This window comes from Opisthocomus hoazin, chromosome 7 (genome assembly GCF_030867145.1).
Source record: "Opisthocomus hoazin isolate bOpiHoa1 chromosome 7, bOpiHoa1.hap1, whole genome shotgun sequence".
Classification (NCBI taxonomy): domain Eukaryota; kingdom Metazoa; phylum Chordata; class Aves; order Opisthocomiformes; family Opisthocomidae; genus Opisthocomus; species Opisthocomus hoazin.
Genome location: NC_134420.1, coordinates 27,393,223 through 27,411,488, shown reverse-complemented (window position 1 = coordinate 27,411,488; position 18,266 = coordinate 27,393,223). Strand labels below are relative to the sequence as shown.

The window sequence follows — 18,266 nt, the reverse complement described above, 5'->3', positions numbered from 1 at the left end:
ATATTGCAGCTATAAAACTCAGAAGTCTAAAATTACGTCATAGTACTTGATCATTTTGGCTTACTCCATCCTGAAAACTTACTAGAGAAGGATCACATTTTTGCTCATTTATTTTCTGAGAGCAGCTGTGCCACTTATCCTATTGATTCTGCAGAGCTAAGCAAGCTCAGAGGAAAATGGATCAGAGTCTGTCCTACCTTGTGTATTATGCGACCTGGTTACTATGTTCCAGGCAGTGAAACAAAGACACTCTAGAGATGACACAAAGTAAGCGTCCAGGCCTTTATTTAAGCGATGGAAATAACATAAATAAACAGTCTGATTGTGCCAGGTTAACATAGAAATTTAGGGGGGGAGGGGGCAGAAAATAGTTCCTAAATTATAAAGCAAATCCATTAGATAGAAAAGCAAATATAAACTCTAAACTGAAGCACTGAGACCTTGGAGATAAAAAGCAGAACACAGTATTACATATTAAAGGTTTCTCATTTCTCATATGGTTCTAGTTTGTAATTTTTTTGGGCCAGTGTGAATGCACTCATACAGTATTAGCACAAGACATGCATTTAATACAGAAAAGATCTTACTACCTCATGCATCCCATACAATATTAACCATCATCTTGATTTTCAGGACCCGTCTCAAACGACCACCGAAGCTGTGGTACCTTACAGTTGGTAAGGTTAAAAAATCCCAAACAAAAAGTCAGACTTCAGTTCTTGTTCAGGAACTGGATGATTCCAAACTCTTAAGTTGAAAGCCACTTAGTGTAAGGAAAGAAATGCCCAGAGTGTGGACATCTGTAGCAAAGAAGGAGAAACAATGCAGTAACTGATGGTGATGACTTGTTCCATCTATGAGGGGTAACAAATATTTATCTTGAACAGTTTTTCATCTTGCCACATCTGTCAGAAAAGTCACATTTGGAAACAATAAAGAACTTCCACTTCTACATCTGAACTTTTCTGTTACTACCTGGGTTGTTTTCGTTCAAGAGCAAACTTCTGTCAACTTAGGACCAGACCCTCAGACTGAAAGCCACTCAAAGCAAGGAAAGAAACGTGAAAAGTGTGGAAAAGAGGAAAGATGAACAAACCACACCCCCAGTGTATCACATGGAAATGCTGCATCTTGAGGAAGGTCTTGAAACTAATAAAATTTAAAATCGAAATCAACTGTCACTGTAGCTGTTTGTGTCCTGTGGTACACCTGGCAGAGAGAAGCAGGCCTCACTAAATATTTTCACTGTTTGATTCCTGATTCCTGTATACCAACTAAAGATAGATGATTTGATGTCATCAACAGCATTAGTAATAAAAAGTAAAATTATCTCGAAGGGTCTTTGGTCAGCACAAAATTTTTACTGAGTTTTTATTCTTTCTTTGTCAGTGCTGAGCTTGCAAAATATGGCATTCCTAACTCCACCATCTTTGTTCCAACATACTAGGTTTAAGAAAATTCTTGGCTTCTAACTTCTTATGATGAGACAAACTAATTTCCTTAAATTTACTGGTACATATTTAGATATTACGATGGCAGAATAACGCTTTAAAACTAACAGTCATTTAAAATTTAGGTACTGACTTTTTTCCTACCATTTGGAATAAGCAGAGCTGGATTGTCACCTGAACGATTACAAGGGTCAAGTGACTACTGCTGTAGCCAGTGACCTGCATTAGGTTATGCAAAATGCAAGTTCTCTGGAGGTAAGTGTCACTTCATTGACATGCCCCTTTACAGTTGAACAATGCAAAGAGAGAACTCTACTTAATACAGATGTAAGTCAGCCTAATACCCGAGTTGTCAAGAGTGCAGAACAAATTGAAACCAAGCTGCTAACAGGAGTTACCAACTTCATATCTGTTTTTTGATGAATGCTCAAAACTAGTATTCCCCACGGTGAAATTCAGTAAAGGTAGTTCTCTTATAGCAGGAATGAAAGATCACTGAGCTTAATGGAAATGGGTTTCAATCCCTGCATGCCGATGAATAGTCTCACCTACAGACATTTCAGGAGCAGTCCATCACTACACCATCTTCTTTTTACCTTTGGTAGTCACTGCTTACACAGATTCAGAGACACACAAGTCAATGCGGGTGGTATATTACCACTTTACACAGGAACATGTGTAACAATTCATGCTGCTCCTAGGTCATGTGAAAACTTTCGGGGTGCTCACTGCTTGGGTGACACTGCATATTTAGAATTAGGCTAAAATACATCCATTATAGAAATAAAACTGAAAATCAGCATATTGTCACCCATTACTCTTCTAGAACAAGTCTTGACCAGTGCTTCATGTCACAGGCAACATAACTTACCAGGGTTTACAAAAATAACCTGAAATGAATGAACTCACCTACCAGAACCCTTCTGTGCATCTAAAACTACTGGGATCTCAGTCATCAAAATTTAGGCGAAACTAGCACCTAAAGAACTGCTTCACTTTCCGCACTATGACAACTTCACCACAATATGACATTAACAAGCCAGGGCAGTGTTATGGGGAAATGCTGCTTGAGGCACCATTCTTCAGACAACGTATAAAACATGAGCTTTGACTTTCATGGCAATGTTAATGCTGGTGATTAACACACCGCATACCCAAATTACCTTGATGTTTCAATGTGAACATAAAAATTTCCTAAAGGTCTTGTGAGCCATTAACAGCAACCATGTTATTCCAATCACATATGAACAGATATTTGATTGCAAAACTTTTGTTAAGGGAAAAAAGTCCATGCCAGTTATTTTGAGATGAGTTTTAAAAGCAGTAGAATGAGCAGTAACTAAAGAAGAAACGTAACTTTAGCAGCTACTGCTGCTCTGCTCACCTTAATTACAAATTAACATTTAAACTTATGCTCTAAAATTCAGGCATTCCTTTTCTTACTGTTTTCCTTTAAAAAACACATATTTACACTTCGAAATGAATCCCATGATTAAGCTTTGAAAGCAGAAACTGCAAAGCATTTCTGACGGAACAGGATTGTCATCAAAAACATTACAGAAAGGTCACAATCCAGAAAGGCCACAAGTTGTAACTGCTGAACTGCAAGACAACCCTGTGCTCCAGAAGCAACACCAAAGAAGATTTGGTGCTTTCCGCACTCGAGTGTAAAAAAACAAACAAAAACCCAAAGAGTTCTCAGTTTCTTTTTAGTGAAAAATTATCAACAAAATGACAAACGGAGCAGGGAAGTTCTTAGTTACAATTACCTGGCTATGCAATACTGACCTGCGAATGTTTGACAGGTCTGTATTTAACTGAAGAGGAATACACAAGTCTTACTACGTATTCACTGTGTACTACGGGACCCAGAAAGATACAAAGCAGACGGGCAACCTACATCTGCAGAAGCACAAAGTCATTCAAAGCGTTGTTGTGGACTCCAAAGCCAAACAGCCCACCCAGCAGCCAGTCTTGCTCTCTCTGAACCCAACACTACCACTGCTAGTTTTAACAAGGCATGACTAGGCTCCGTAACAGTAACACAAGTGTACCCTCCAGTACCTTTTACAGTTGCAACAGACTAGAAAAATATCTTTAAAAAAAAAAGTATCTACTATCCACATATAATCATAGCTACTAATCTGGAATAATGAAAGACATTGTAGTAAATTCCCTCTCTGGTGAAGTATTTCAAGTTAAGTAACAATCTGAGTACTGGCACAGTGTATGAGTGTAGTGCCCAAAATTTAGACTAAGCTTTTGGTGTGTTTTCTCCCCACACAGAAACACTGTTCATTTTTAGCTCTTTCCTTTAGTATAAACCTCCCTTTGCAAAACTGGAAGTTACAGGACAAAATTAACATTTTCAAAGGACAGGACATACTGCCAGCTGAAAAACAAAAGCTAAGTAGAGAGAATAAATAATGAAAAGTAATATGAAGTATTTGAAAAGTGTATTTTCATAAATTCCTACCTCTTCTCTAAATTCCTCCCTTAGATGAGTGGTTAGTGGCCCTTCTTCAAAGATGATGAGAGACATGCTCAAAATCGAGTAATCAGCAGAGCACACTACATAACAAGCTTTGGTTTGATGCATTGCGAAAAATAGGATGATGATTTATGCGGTCAAAATTTAGATTCAAGCACACAATATGAAGCATACAAAAGGTCTTTCTTTTTTATTATTTATTCCAAGAGCAGGCTCTCAATTAAGAGGATTATATAGTAAAAAACTGTTCTCACTCGTAGCGAAATAGTTTTAAAATCTAATTTTTAGCCAAAACATGCCTCTAAATTGGCTTAGCTATAGATTTAAAGATTACCTATTTGTCTCATTACAGCAGTTCTGATTAAACCTTTCAAAATATACAAATGCCAACAATACACAACCAGATTTCTTGTTCACATTAAGTGGGAGAAATACCTCACCATTGCGCAACAGACAGTCCCCGATGAACAGACACACAAACTCTCCTTATGAAATATAAAGAAGTGATAAATAAAACATGGAAAAAAATTTAAAGAGGAAGACAAACCTATTTAAATTAGAACACAATGCAGTTTAATAAGGACATGCATGCAAAACATCTTGAAGAATTCAGTAGGCTACTTTACAACAGTGTAGAAAATGTCAAACCTCCCCCTCAACCCCCCTTCCATAGTTAAAAACAGGGAGGGGAAAATCAAAGAGGTTGACTACCTAAAGCCTTCGGTCTCCTCCTTCCTCACCATCCGCTAAAATAGGAGCTGCTTTTTTTTTTTTTTAATGACACACATCTAAAAGCAACAACTTGCTCTATGATGCCTGGGAATAGGGCCCAAAACATAGAAACATCTAAACATCTAAATTTAAACTCTTCAATCCTGTCAGTGGATAAAAGAGGCTAGAAAATGTCTCTTTCAGGGGACCCTGGTCCTACACACAGAGTAGGAAGATAAGTAGCACTCCAGTCTGAATTTCAGCCTGTGCCTTAAGAATAGCTTGATTTTTTTTTTTTGTTCTGGGGAAAGATGAAAAAAAAGCAAGAGAAACAAGCACATAAGTTCTGCATACAAAGGCTTGTCCTCAGTGACTTCTATGTGCCCTTTTTTTTTTTCTGCTGTCACTTAAGAAAATAGTTACTTATTAATTCCTCAATAATTAATGCTCACCCACAGTAGATCACAATATAATGTATGCCAAAACCAGGACAGCTATGAATATCGAATGACTAATATTTAGTTTCCTGCACATAACACACTTCTGAAATCTGTTTCTGATTAAGCCATGGAAATTCTTAGTTCAAGGATCACCAGCATAAGCAAAGGCAACAGTGGCCTGCATTTGTCTTGCTCTCTTTCTAATCTTTCCTCCATCATAAGCCACATATCTCTTCTCATGCTAAACATTAAATATTTCGTTGGATCCTGTTAGATCCTACGGCATCTATGAACTCAAATTTAAATGGGACTTTAAGTACAAGAGTAACCCACTCATGAGAAATTGCATCATGAATTCTACAACAGTTAACAGAATTCTACAATAGTTATGAGTTACTATTAGCTTTCCACTTTTCCCAACATATGGGGTTGACACCATAAAGCCAAGTAATGACATTATGTGTGTGTCTTTTGACTATCACTCTGTAAGGTTTGCATCTTATATTGGAATTTAAATAGTATTCCACAGCGACCTGATACCATATTTTTTATTTTACGAAAATATTTCTGATAGGCTGTATTTATGTTTATCTGTGTAGCTCTTCACTAGGTTATACTGTTCAACAATAGCAGCTTAATAGTCAGACTTGATCCATGACAACTTATAGATTTGTTTTGGATAGGAATCCATGCAACCTTCCTCCTAACTGGAGACCAAAGCAGAGACACCAACACACTCAAATAGCAAAACAATGTGTTCACTGGTCAGGTGGGAATGCCCCTTAGTAACGTAAAACAGCTTTTAAGTGCTCAGCAGTTTGTCTGACAGGCAACGTTTTACACAGTTCCATGAAGAAGCAGAGTTGTTGCTGTAAATAAGAAAAAAAAAAAAAAAAAAACCAATCCTGGTTTTGAGGGAGCAATGAACAAGAATCAGATTAACCTTTTTGTGAGTCCAGATAAGAAATACCTGCAGAAGGTTAAGTTTCACAAGAATACTGCCAGCCACCCTAGTTTAGGATTCAACCGGAAAATCGTCTCCTCATGCTGTCAGAACTGGACACAGCTATAGAACAGTGCCTGCAGAAAAGACTAGGAATTTTTGGAAGAATGTCCCTTCTCCCCAGAATGGCTGCATTCAAGAAGCATCAATCTCTTCCTCTCGGGAAACTTTGAATTGTCCCAGTTTCAGTCACCAGCAGCCATAACAGATGATAGATTTAAAGCTTTGAGGACAGTCAGAGCACAACACAAACTCACATGAACCAGGTAACCAACCTTAAAAGGAAAAAACAAATCAATAAAGTAGACAGATCCGGGGTAGTTAAGTGGCTGGCACTCCATGGCTCAGCATGCAGTGCTCATTTTAATCTGAGCACATGGCATTGCATGCTGCTTTGAGACAATCTCAACCCGACTCATTACGGGCTGAGGCTACACATCACCACTTTACAAGTTCTCAGATTTAAGCCAAGTGATGAGAGCCTTCAAGGTCTTGGCAAGTTGTTAATGACACTAAACTACACATTGTCAGCTCTCCCACACATGGGGACCACATGTTCTTTCTCTTCCAAACATGCTCTAGTCAGCTTACTAATCCAGTCTGTACAGCTTTACTGTGTAGTTGTTCGTGCAACTACATCTTCCTGGACATGTAGCTGGGGAATTACTATTCCTCCTAGAAAGGCTGTTGAACATACGCAGTTGTCGGACCTTTTTAAAAAGGTCCAGCTCTAGGCAGTGCACACTATTCAGGTTCAGTAAGCCTTTGCAGCAGGTACGTGCAAGAAACCACAACTAGCAAAAGCAGCCTCCCAAAAAGATGAACACACAGACAGAAGCAAACGTGTCTCATTTTCTCTATATTCCTATCACAAAAAAAACACCAAAAACATTGCAGAGAAATGTTACTACATCTGACAACGAAAGATTACAGGTTTTGAAAAATTTAGTTCGAAAGAGAACCTTTCCTCTTCCACTCTAACCCCTGACGATCCTCCTCCTACTATGTGAGCATGCAGTTATGCTGAAGCAACCGGAGGATCCAGATGACATATCATGAAGAATCATTTGCACTATAAAGGCAGACAAAAAAGGGAAATGTCATATTATATTTAGTTGCATACTGTACTGCTTTTCATTCATGTATTAACAGTTTTGCATCAGTAAACTGTCACTGAACTATTCTACAATTCTAAATTCCTTTCCACTGTGCTATCCCCCCATTTCCTCCGTTAGTCCCGCAGCTGAAGCCATGACTTTCTTCTGCCTCCTCTGCTAGCCTCTGGCCTTCTGATCCTGGGAAGAGACAGACAAATACAGAACACTAAATATTGCAGGCATATCATTCTAAAGAGAGCTTGATGCAAAGTCAGACTGATGACTGCTGGGATAAGTTGTTACGGACACTGTCATGCTGTAAACAGATTAACTAATGTTAGCATAAAAAGAAGGCGCAGACCAAATTCACCCATTAGCACATCTAACAAATGCAAAAGAGAATGACATTTGAGAAACAAAGATATAGTTAAGACACCACACTTTATTTGCCGGTTATGGAAACCTTTAAGATGCGTAACAGCTTTCCAGCAAGCAGTAGCTTGGAAGCAACGTGCATAAGCAGTGGGTATACAGCCTTTGGACAACGGCATAGCTAAAAATACCACGTTCAGCACAGTACCACGTTCTCTGATTTTTAAATTTAAGAATCTCAGTCTATACATCTCCGCACAGTTTTGAGAAGAAAAATACACGGAGCTTGGAAAGGAAAGACAAGTTGCAAAGTGAACTTGGCATGGCACTATCAGGGTGAAGTCTTTCACTTTCAACCTTCCCTCAGCCACTCAAGAGACACTAGACAAAGACTTTTCAGGGAAAGATCTAATTTTTACAGCAGGCATCAAACAAAACAGTAAAATGTATCAAAAAGCCTGCGTCTGGTCAACTACCTTCTAGATCACAGCACTAAAATAGGAATGCAATGACTATTGCAGTGAAGGTGGATGGTAGGAACTGCTTCTTCCCTTGCTGGGCTAGTGGTGCAGAAACGGTAGCACAAAAATGAAAGAATACTTAGGTGATGTTATTCCCACAGAGCACATTCTCACATAAGATTCCTCCAGGATCTCCCAGTCAGAGGCATGTTTGACATTGCCTCACCTCCCCCCAGGGATGACTGCCTCCAATAGGACAAAAAGCAGTCCTCATTCTCTGTACCTCCCTCTTTCCTGCCTTCAGTAAGATGTTTTCACTGTACACGAGCACAATTTAATCTCCTCTTACTCCCTTAGCACTGTAGAGCCCAAATACGGTGACCTAGATTCCACTTGTGCAGCACCAGATGCGCTGACACTGTATCATCTTTGGTGCCAGAGATGCTTGAGGGAGGAAGAATCCAGCTTGATTTTCACATCCCAGCTGGAACTTGCAGGGTGAACAGTAGGAACACAGGTGCACATAGCAGGTAGAAATAAGCAACTGTGTATTTCACTTCAAATGATAACACTTGTGAACTGTTAACTGCCACTGTTTAAGACAGAACTCACTTTCTCTATGCTACCATTAAATGACAACGCAAACATTTGCCGTGATGTCCTTCTGAGAGCTCTGACAAGCTGTTCTCGTGCTTCATAGATTTCTGCTTGCTTAAAAACCCTACTGAGGTTGACTATTCTGTTCATACAGATGAACTTTCCCGTAAGGCAATGGAGAGAGCGCAAAAGCAACAGAAAAATGAATGGTCACAGATCCCATCCCTGTCATTAATATAATCAGATAAATAAGAGTACTAACACTTGTGGCAGTCTAAATAAGGCTCAGGAGCACTCAAGAATTCTGCCTTTACCTGATATGCAAGTCAAAGAAAGAAAAAGCTGAAATTTAAATGTATAGTACTGTTCAGTTCAGAAATCCACGCAATTGGTATAGATTCTAGCCTTTTGCTTCAACTACAAGCAGATTAAATTCTGAGCTAAACTCAAAACCCTTCACTCCAAAAGTAAATATTCCCTCTTTCCACCTACTAATGCTGTAAGTTGGAGCAACAAGATACAGCAGATTGAGAAGGAGTAAACTAAAGTGCTATTACTACGAAAATGTCTACATTCCAGCAAATGGAAACCAAATTTAGCAGCCCCTTACTGGGACTATCAAATCAGTCATAGTTTGTAGGGGATCACTGGGTAAGTGAAAGGTGCATTTAAAAATGCAAAGTATTTCACATCTCTGTTTTAACACAATATTGTAAAGAAAACGTATGCGATGCTTTCACTTAAGTGTTTGTGTACTGGAAATCGCTATAGGGAACTGAAGTGATTGCAGCTGTGAAGTTAGATTCAGAGGCTTAAACTGTGATGTTGATTTAAGCAAGTTATTTAATCTGTCCATAAGCTTACTATTAAGAGTTTCAAGCAGAGATTCTCCTTTCAGGTCAACCTCTCCTCTCCGGGTCAATTTGCTTAAAGGTCTAAGCTTATTAACTTTGTAAGAACTTAAGTGCTGGGGGACAAAGGAAAATCCATACACTTAGAAGATCAAATACCTTTTTCCCATGTTTTATTTTAAGAGGAAGTAGATGAAATAAAACAAGACTCGCGATTTCATGTGGTATAGGGTATTTGTACCACAAGAGGGCACTAAAACCATACTTAAAGTGGATCATTAAGCTATCGCTCTATATAAACATTAGAGAACCAAGTCATAAAGGAAGTATGCATTGCTTTCACACACATACACACTCGCTACATAAAAGCATTTCTACTCAGGCTGCCTCTGCTTCCAACAGAGCAGCACAAACCTTTTCGTAAAAGCACTATCCTGCCAAGTAATAAAAGACAGTGAGACTAAAGAAATTTGAAGCTTAAAACTAGTTGCGCTTCATGTTTTGAACACCATCAGTCAATAAATAAAGTCTGAGATTTTGAATTTCGATCTTGTCTAAAAGAATGTGAAGTGCATGAGCTCATAATGAATTGGAAATGTCAGTCAGATGTAGATGCTTACAGTCAGATAAAAATATCTTGAGTACAAATGACTTCTGATTGTCTAAGCAGCAATTCTGTTTGCATGCACAGGACTTTTCCTTATGTAATAGCAACTAACAAATCAGCATGTTTCAATGGCCAGCTAACCACCACACTAAAAATATGATTCTAGTATACTGTAACCTTTCTAATAAGGCTTAATAACATCTAAATGTTCACATCAGCCAATGAAGTGCCACAGGAACAATCCCCCAGGTGTTAGTTGGATATTCGTCTACAGACCTGATCACACAATAAAAGCTACCTGCAATTTTTTAAGCCATAAAAGTGTGCAAAACAAATCCTAGCAATGCACCATTTCAATACCGGACAAAAATAATACTGCCTTTCTTTACTGGCTTAGTGAGCAGCACAAAGCCAAAGTACCTAATTTTTGCAGCTGTGAGAGTTGACCATGTTTTTCACATTAGGTTTTTTTACACTTGTTACACAAGCCTCTTGGTCCTGCTATTTGTGTGTCAGATATGGCTGCTTAGGTATGTGCCAAGCAACATAAAGTTTCTGCTACTTAACATGCTTCAAGAACTGACCTGCCCGTAACACAGCAGTTATCATTCAGTAGCAACACCCTTACCACTGCCAAGTCACCTCTAGAACCACCACCACAGGATAATCTCATAACAATGAAGTCTCCTGACCATGTTCTCAGTTACTTGGGAACAAGGCAGTACATGGGCTGTTGCTCCACGTAATGGAGGCATACGTATGTAGCACTGCAGCTGTACAGTACCCGCATTGTCTGCAACCGACTGAACTGCTGCAGTTGCCTAAAATACATGTCATACCCTATACAGTTGTACCAAACACACCCCCTCTGTAAGAAAAAAACACCAAAAACGTCTGCAGATTTAGAAATCCCTTTACAATAAACCCAAACATTTATATAAACTTCAATATAGGAGGCAGAAGTTAATAGAAAAATGTTGGTCTGAAGTTTTTAATTCCTCTTCTCACATGCAATGAAGTGACTTGGGTTTAAAATACAAATTTCTATCTAGAACAGAGATAAGTTAGGAAAAAAAAAAAAAAAGTACCAGGCAGCAGTACAGACAGGAGCACACAAAGCGAGCATCCAACAAGTCAGCATTAGTGTATCATGCTCCCAATGTCCTGTGCTAACAGCGAATGCCCCAACATGCTTGAGAATATTCCTATTTCATCTATCTGAAACTAACACCAGGCACATATTGTAATAAAAAATCAGACTATAAATTCAAATTTTGATCCCATATTCCACTCCATGCTAGCATATAACTCCCACTGACCATTTGCTGGATTCTGCCGATGGCTCACGGCAGCAGAGCAAGGAACTCCGTGTCTCGCTAGTTAGTTCGATTCTCGTGAATAGAGGCTTTTGACAGGCGGAGCAAAACCACAGCTATCGCATGGGCCTACAACTCAAAGCACAGGCAGCCCTACTGCTGTTACTTTCAGAAATACTGAACGAATACTCATCAAAACAAGTCATTAAACCAGAGAGAACATTTGACATTCCAATTCCTTGGTAAATTTTTCAGCATAACATACCCATCTCAAAGGAGATGGATATAAATAGTTATGACATGCCATCAAGTGCATAATAACAAGAGGACAAACTAAGCTTAGTATCAGATGTCCCCAACCTGCAACACATGATTTGAAAGGCTCTGAAAATCTCCTGAAGTAACAATCCAGCGATAATGGGATTGTCAAGTGTACGTTTGATCCACCTGTTTACAAATGTGCTGCATTAGCTCTACATCTAAAGATCCACTCAGAAAGGTGTGTAAAGTAGTGTTCAGTTTGCGTCGTCGTCAAAATGTGCCTTCCAGTCTGTCACGGAGCCAAACAAAAGCAGATCATGTTGCTTTATAAATCTTGTAAGTCTACATGATATTAACGTTTTAACAAATGCTGTACATGCAACAGGTAATGTTATATATTAGCATCTAAATACAGCTTGCATTTTTTAGGTTCTAAGTAGTGACTGAATAATTGTATATACTATCGCATTACATCTATAAGGTCAAAATTCAAACTTACAATCTCTTTTCAACTGCTTTCTTTGGACTGAAGGATGAACAGAAGACTCCAAAAATTTCAGGATACTTGTAAGTGCGAAGTGTGATTTCTGGGTACACATTCTTGAAATAATTCTGGTTTTGGAGACTTAACCTCACTTTCATACAGCCTGTAAAGGTTCCTCTCCAGTCAGTTGAAGTTTACAGTGGGGGGGGGGGGGGGGGGGGGGGGGGGGGGAATTTCCCCAAACCTTATGAAAATAAGAAAGGCAAATCTACCTTTCCATTTTTGAATTCTGAGTTTTGACTTAAACCACAAATCACTGTCAAGGTTGAATTAACTGGTATGTTTATTTTACACTCTGCACAAGAATGTACAAAGAACATTGACACTGTCTGTCAGGTTCATACTTTCAGGTTTCTTGCAATCAGACAAAAGACGACCTAAAGGATATTATGAATAGAAATGAAAAAGAAAGAAATATTAAGACAGGAAGAGTGTTAGAAAAAAGGCAAAAACATAAATATAGAATAAAGTATTTAAATACTGAAATTTAATGAGCAAATTAACATGCTAAGGCATATTCAGGTCTCGCAGTTTAGCAGCTTCACAGATTCCTTAAACAAAACCAACCCCAATACACCAGATGAACATATTCATGCTCCCTTTCTTAACCTGTGGCCAGGAGAGCAAAAAAGAAAAGCTAACACTTCTCTCATAAGCACTTTTGATATGGATTTCTTCTCATATTCAAGAAACACAAACTTCCTAAATAGCATATGCAGTAATAGTTGACCTTATAATGAACATCCTGGATCAGGAATCAATGCAAACAGCTGCCAAGAATCAGCCAAACTAGAGGAGTATATTGTTAAGTATTATGACAAATTTAAGGAAGAAAAGCACACAAAAGAAAAGAAAGATGTAAAAGATCACTTTGGGGTTCAAATACAGCCACTGCTCCTCACCATCTCAGTTCTGTGAATACACTTTTAAACTACTTTCTGCTTAATTCCGAAATAGAGTGGCTGTCATTAAGGTTTGACTGGAACAATGTTAACCTCGTAAGTTACAGGCATTTCTAAAGATCTTCATAAAAATAAAACAGACATTGTATTTTTTTTTCAAGAACAGTGAAAGCGTCTCCTGTGACGAAATGTGCAAGTCCCACTACTGCTTATGGTATTTGTCGGGCTTTTTAAGAGAAGAGCTATTTGATGTTAAGTGATTCAGTGAAAAGTACCAGTGTTGACATTATGGAACTCGGTACGAGACCCATCAGTTGGGCCATAATACGACTTACTACACTACATTCAGCCAAATAGCATTAATTTCTCTGCACAACTGATGTGCTGTCAGTCAGAGCAAAAATGCATAAGGCCATAAAAGATAGTATTATTCTAATAGCATAGTTCTGGAACTTCACCTACAATGGCATCATCAATACTGTACCAGGAGATAGGATGGCCTCTAGTCTATATTTAGACAGTGTAATTCTAGATGCTAAATCAGAGGAGGTTTCTCCATGTCTTTCCACTGGAGAGGGAATAAAGAAAAAATAATTCAGAGGAAGTCCTAGCAGTACTAAAAATCAAAAGCATTTATCTCCCGTAAGGTTTTCATTTAAAAACAAAGGAAAGATTAGATGGAAAGATACCTTAATCACACCTGGAGAGAGAAGCGATTATAAAATATATTCCCAAGTGTTCTTCAAGATTGCTCATGAGCAGCATGTTAGCCCTATGCAAGTACAGACAAAATACCCGAAATATTCAGTGGGATTCACCAAAATGAAAGAATCCATCTTCCGAAGATGTTATTGGTTTTTATAATACAAGTAGCCACTAAGGATAATAAAGCCTGCTATCTCAAATATTTTAAAGTATTTTTGGGAGCAAGATTGGGTTCAAAGTCATTATTCTTACAGATTTTTGGAGGGTTAAGAGCAGTGATGACAGACACCATATAAACAAAATGACGCTGACACAATATAGTCTAGGCTGTAAAGACTGAACACCAGAAAATGACATCCGAAGTACTGAACACACTGAAAGGGTATGAATTGTAACTAAACTCCTCTTTGCCAAATTCTTCAGCTTTAAGAAAACATATCCACCTGACTGCAAAATATGAAGGGAGGTACAAAGGGGCTGTTGAGTAGCCTAGCAGCAGCAGCTGTGTATTTCCATAAATACTGTATCCAGCATTCCTCAGTTACCAGTAAGAGACATCAGTGAGGCTTTTAATGTTTTACTGACACACTCAGGAAGTAACGTGCACTCAGCGGCAGCCCTCTAGATATTTAAGAAGCGATCCTCAAGCACTTCTTAAAGGACTGTAACTTTTCCATTAAAAGCAGTGCCTCAACCTTGGTCTTTATACAGGGAAAGCACCATAACGGAAAAGGGAGGATCACTAGTGATCACAAATTTCAGGTGCAACACCCAAGGCAAACAGACACTATTCCACTTGTGGCCCATCTTTCAGCAGTTGCTTACCACTGCACACAGAAGAGGTGATGTTGTACAGAAAAGGATAAAACTGCAAACAGCGGATCATCTTCAGGCTGCTTTCACACTCCAAGCACTTGGTTGTCAAATCCAGTGCATGTCTAAAAGCTTGCAGGGCTCCACTAATGTTGTTCAGAGCCAGATACGCATTTCCTAGGCTCAAAAGAGTCAGGGGCTGCAAAGAGAAAAGCAACATACCCCAGCATAAGTATGTCCGCTGTTTAAAATTGAAGCCAACCAGGAAAAAACTCTGCCAACCCACACCCTCCCAAATTTGGCTGGAAAGAATTTAGAAAACTGCTTAAATAAGGACTGCCTATTCTTAGTAAGCTAAACTAACAGCTTGATGCACTGATGCTAAATGAAAGCTGTTTTGGCATAAGGTTGTGTTCAGGATTCCATCTTCCCACGATGAAAAACAGCTGTTAAATACACACAAGCTGCAATGAAGCATTAAATACTTACTTATAACCCATCATAAACATAATGCTTACTGCACAGAGTAGCAGAGAACTAAACTGAAATGCTTGAAGACATTTTAGAATGATTAAAAGTCAGCAAAATTGTAAAAATATTACTAATGATCTAGCAGGACAGATGCATTTCATTTGTCAAGACTGTTCAGGACTTGCTCAAGCAGAACTAGGTTACTGAAAACACCAATGTCACACTAGCTTAGGGGTATACATTTATGTTTACTTTCAATTCTTCATAAAACTTCATATTTTTGTCCACTGCTTTTGGCTAGTCTCCCTAAAATAGATTAGTTTTTTCAAAAGTACAAATTAGAAACACCTTTTTCACTGGGTAGAATTCAGTTAGCACTTTAATACAGGCACACAGTAAAGCATTACATTTTGTTTGTTGACTGAAGTGTCTTTCACTTACACAGTAATTTGCTCCAATTAACAGCACAACGCAAGAATAATGACTATGATATTGTAACTTAGCAGTTTTTTCCACTGAAATAATTTTACATTCATCATCTGAAAATGTGGAGACTGATCAGCGGCTTAAGATTTTTCAAACTCATCGTAGCTTGTATTATTAAACATCATTCAGAAAAAGATGAAAGCTGAGCAATGGGATTTATTTTTTTTATAGCTTTTCCTAATCTAGCACATCCTTCACTCCCTGTAGCTGTAATTCATTTTACTTCATATTTGCTTTCCATTATATTCCAGGAAATACTATTCAAGTACAAATTCTCCTACCAGATTTTTTGATACAATAGGTATTACAAGACTGAGAATGCCCGAAAAAAACAGGAGCAGGCATTATCATAATGAAGTAGGACTCACCAATATTTTTGAACAAAAGCCCTACTCACACAGCATGGTCCTACGGATCCCCTGGACTGCTCCCCTCCAAGGCTGTGCTTTCAAGTGTTCTTCTTAAGGCACATCATTCAAACACAGTTCCTTCTATAGTTTCTTTTTGCACGCTTACCTGTCACCCAAATGGGCTAGATTCCTTTCCAACAATTGCAAATTGTTCCTGGATGCTATATTGAAAAAGCTTATTCTATTTTTAGCTTTTTTATGTGCTAGGTGACTGGTGGCCTGCCAAGTTTAAGCCTCTATCTAATCATAGAGGTAGAAGCACAGGGAAAAAGTCATTTGAACTTCTCACGGAAGCAACTCAAATGTAAGAAAAAAATTATTTGCTAGTAAAAAGGTGTCCCCCGCTACGCCTCCCCCTCCAGCCCCCCACCTCCATTTCACAATTGTTCTGGCCAGTCCAGTAGTTTAAACAGTTTATACACCAACTTTCTACATGACACAGGTGACAACCTACAAAATGTTTATAATGTTACCATTCAGAAATATAAAAACCTGTTTTGAATCTATGGTTGGAAGTCATCAAAATAACCAGAACACAGGTTTTTCTCTAGATACACAGATGAAATCTCGGGACAAATAAAACAGTATAGATAAAAAGTCAAGTGGAACAGAAATATGTCTACATAATCAAAGATCTTCGTGACGTGTGCTACTTTAAGAGTTTTAAAAATCAAGATACAAGGCTGACAGCATTATGGAACTCTGTTTTAGATTAAAATCTTGCCAAAACACCAGGATTAGGTTCCTTGGAGCCACTGCTGATAATACAGGTTTTGGGAGGCAAAAAGTCTGTCATCTGTTTTCGAAGAACTTCTGCTCCAGATGTTTACATTCTCAGCATCCAGCATCACCCCATTCTGATCAAGAATTTAAATGAAAATTAACATCTGTTGCAAATCACAAACTGGAAGTTAAACTGTGTGCACAGGTAAGTAATCACAATTACGTAACATGTATTTACAAAATAATGAAAGAAAGCACATTCACTGCTGAACGAACACAAAAACCATCATCTTACCTCAGAGGCATTGATGGCCAAAGCCTTCAGCAGGAGCCTGCTGGCATCCAAATGAAGACCATAATGAATCAAGAGGTTAGCAAGATTGACCAGAGGGATATCCTGATATTCACGTGGCGCCAAATTAAATGCTTTTTGCAAACAGGTGACAGCAAAGGTGCTATTTCCAACCGCACGCCAGTACAATCCAGCTTCATTAAGCACAAGCCACAGAGGATCTTCTGGCTATAGGAGAGTCAAGGAAAAGGATGAACACACCCACAAAGAGGTGTCTCAGGATTGCCTGCTCTTTGGTAAGAAACAAACAAAACCCACCCTTGCACACTACCTGATTAACAAGATACAAATCACGCTTTGCTGTGATTGCTACCAGATCATTCAATCTCCTCTACCCTAACCAAATCGATGTGACTTACAGTCTGAACTGTAATTTAATAGCAACTGTTGCTCACACTCTACTCATACGTCTATGTTGTATCATGACCACAAAATCCCTTACAATATACAAGTAATAATGGTTAACTTGCTTCAGGAAGCAACATTTGTGAGCCACTTTAGCATCTTAAAATTACACTAATACAGATCTATGCAGAAATGTTAAAATTTGAAGGTCAGGCAGCTTTTAAATTGTAGTTAGATGTACTTCCAGGTCCTATATCCAACATCAAGACTTCCTGGCTATTGAAGGTTTCATAATTCATTTTTCTTAGATTTAGTTATCTATTTGTCTTATGAAAGATGACAAGTGACGTGCATTAGATACTGTTTAAAGATTATAAAATAGCAAGTAACCAGTAAGGGCAGGTAGAAGAATGGAGGAAGTATCAAATACACCTTGAATGTTCCTTCCTCGTCTTTCACCTCTACCAGAAAAAAAACCGTTTAGCCTAGAGAAGAAATAGCAAAACTTTAAAATAGACAGGTAAACAGAGCTATGTAAAACATCCACTTTCAGATGGAGCAGTTTGAAATGGTTTAGAAACATTTACATTCTAGCTCTTGACATTTTCAGCATTCCATGTTACTCAATTCTATGCAGAGTTTAAAGCACAAAAGCAACAACTGAAATTAACGTCCAATCCAACCTACACATTTGAAGCGCAAATGCATGCATGAGTAGGAAACATGCAGCTTGAATTAAAGAAGTGAAACAGATAAGGATCTTTACAGTAGTATTGTATTAACGTAATACAGCTGACATTACAGTAATAATGTATTGAAAAAGTTAATAAGTACAAAGATTTTCTTCCAGATTTTAA

At 38.3% G+C, this 18,266-nt stretch overlaps 1 protein-coding gene across 3 annotated transcripts in view; it reads right to left on the bottom strand.

Annotated features, from left to right (window-relative positions):
* The window catches only part of TTC17 (tetratricopeptide repeat domain 17), a 61,966-nt gene that overhangs the window by 17,550 nt on the left and 26,150 nt on the right, over positions 1-18,266 (bottom strand). For all 3 annotated transcript variants that reach the window (XM_075425388.1, XM_075425386.1, XM_075425387.1), the window contains 2 exons: positions 17,008-17,232; positions 14,635-14,821 (listed from right to left, as the gene is read on the bottom strand). In XM_075425388.1, coding sequence (XP_075281503.1) covers positions 14,635-14,821; positions 17,008-17,232 — 412 coding nt within the window. The remainder of the gene's footprint in view (positions 1-14,634; positions 14,822-17,007; positions 17,233-18,266) is intronic.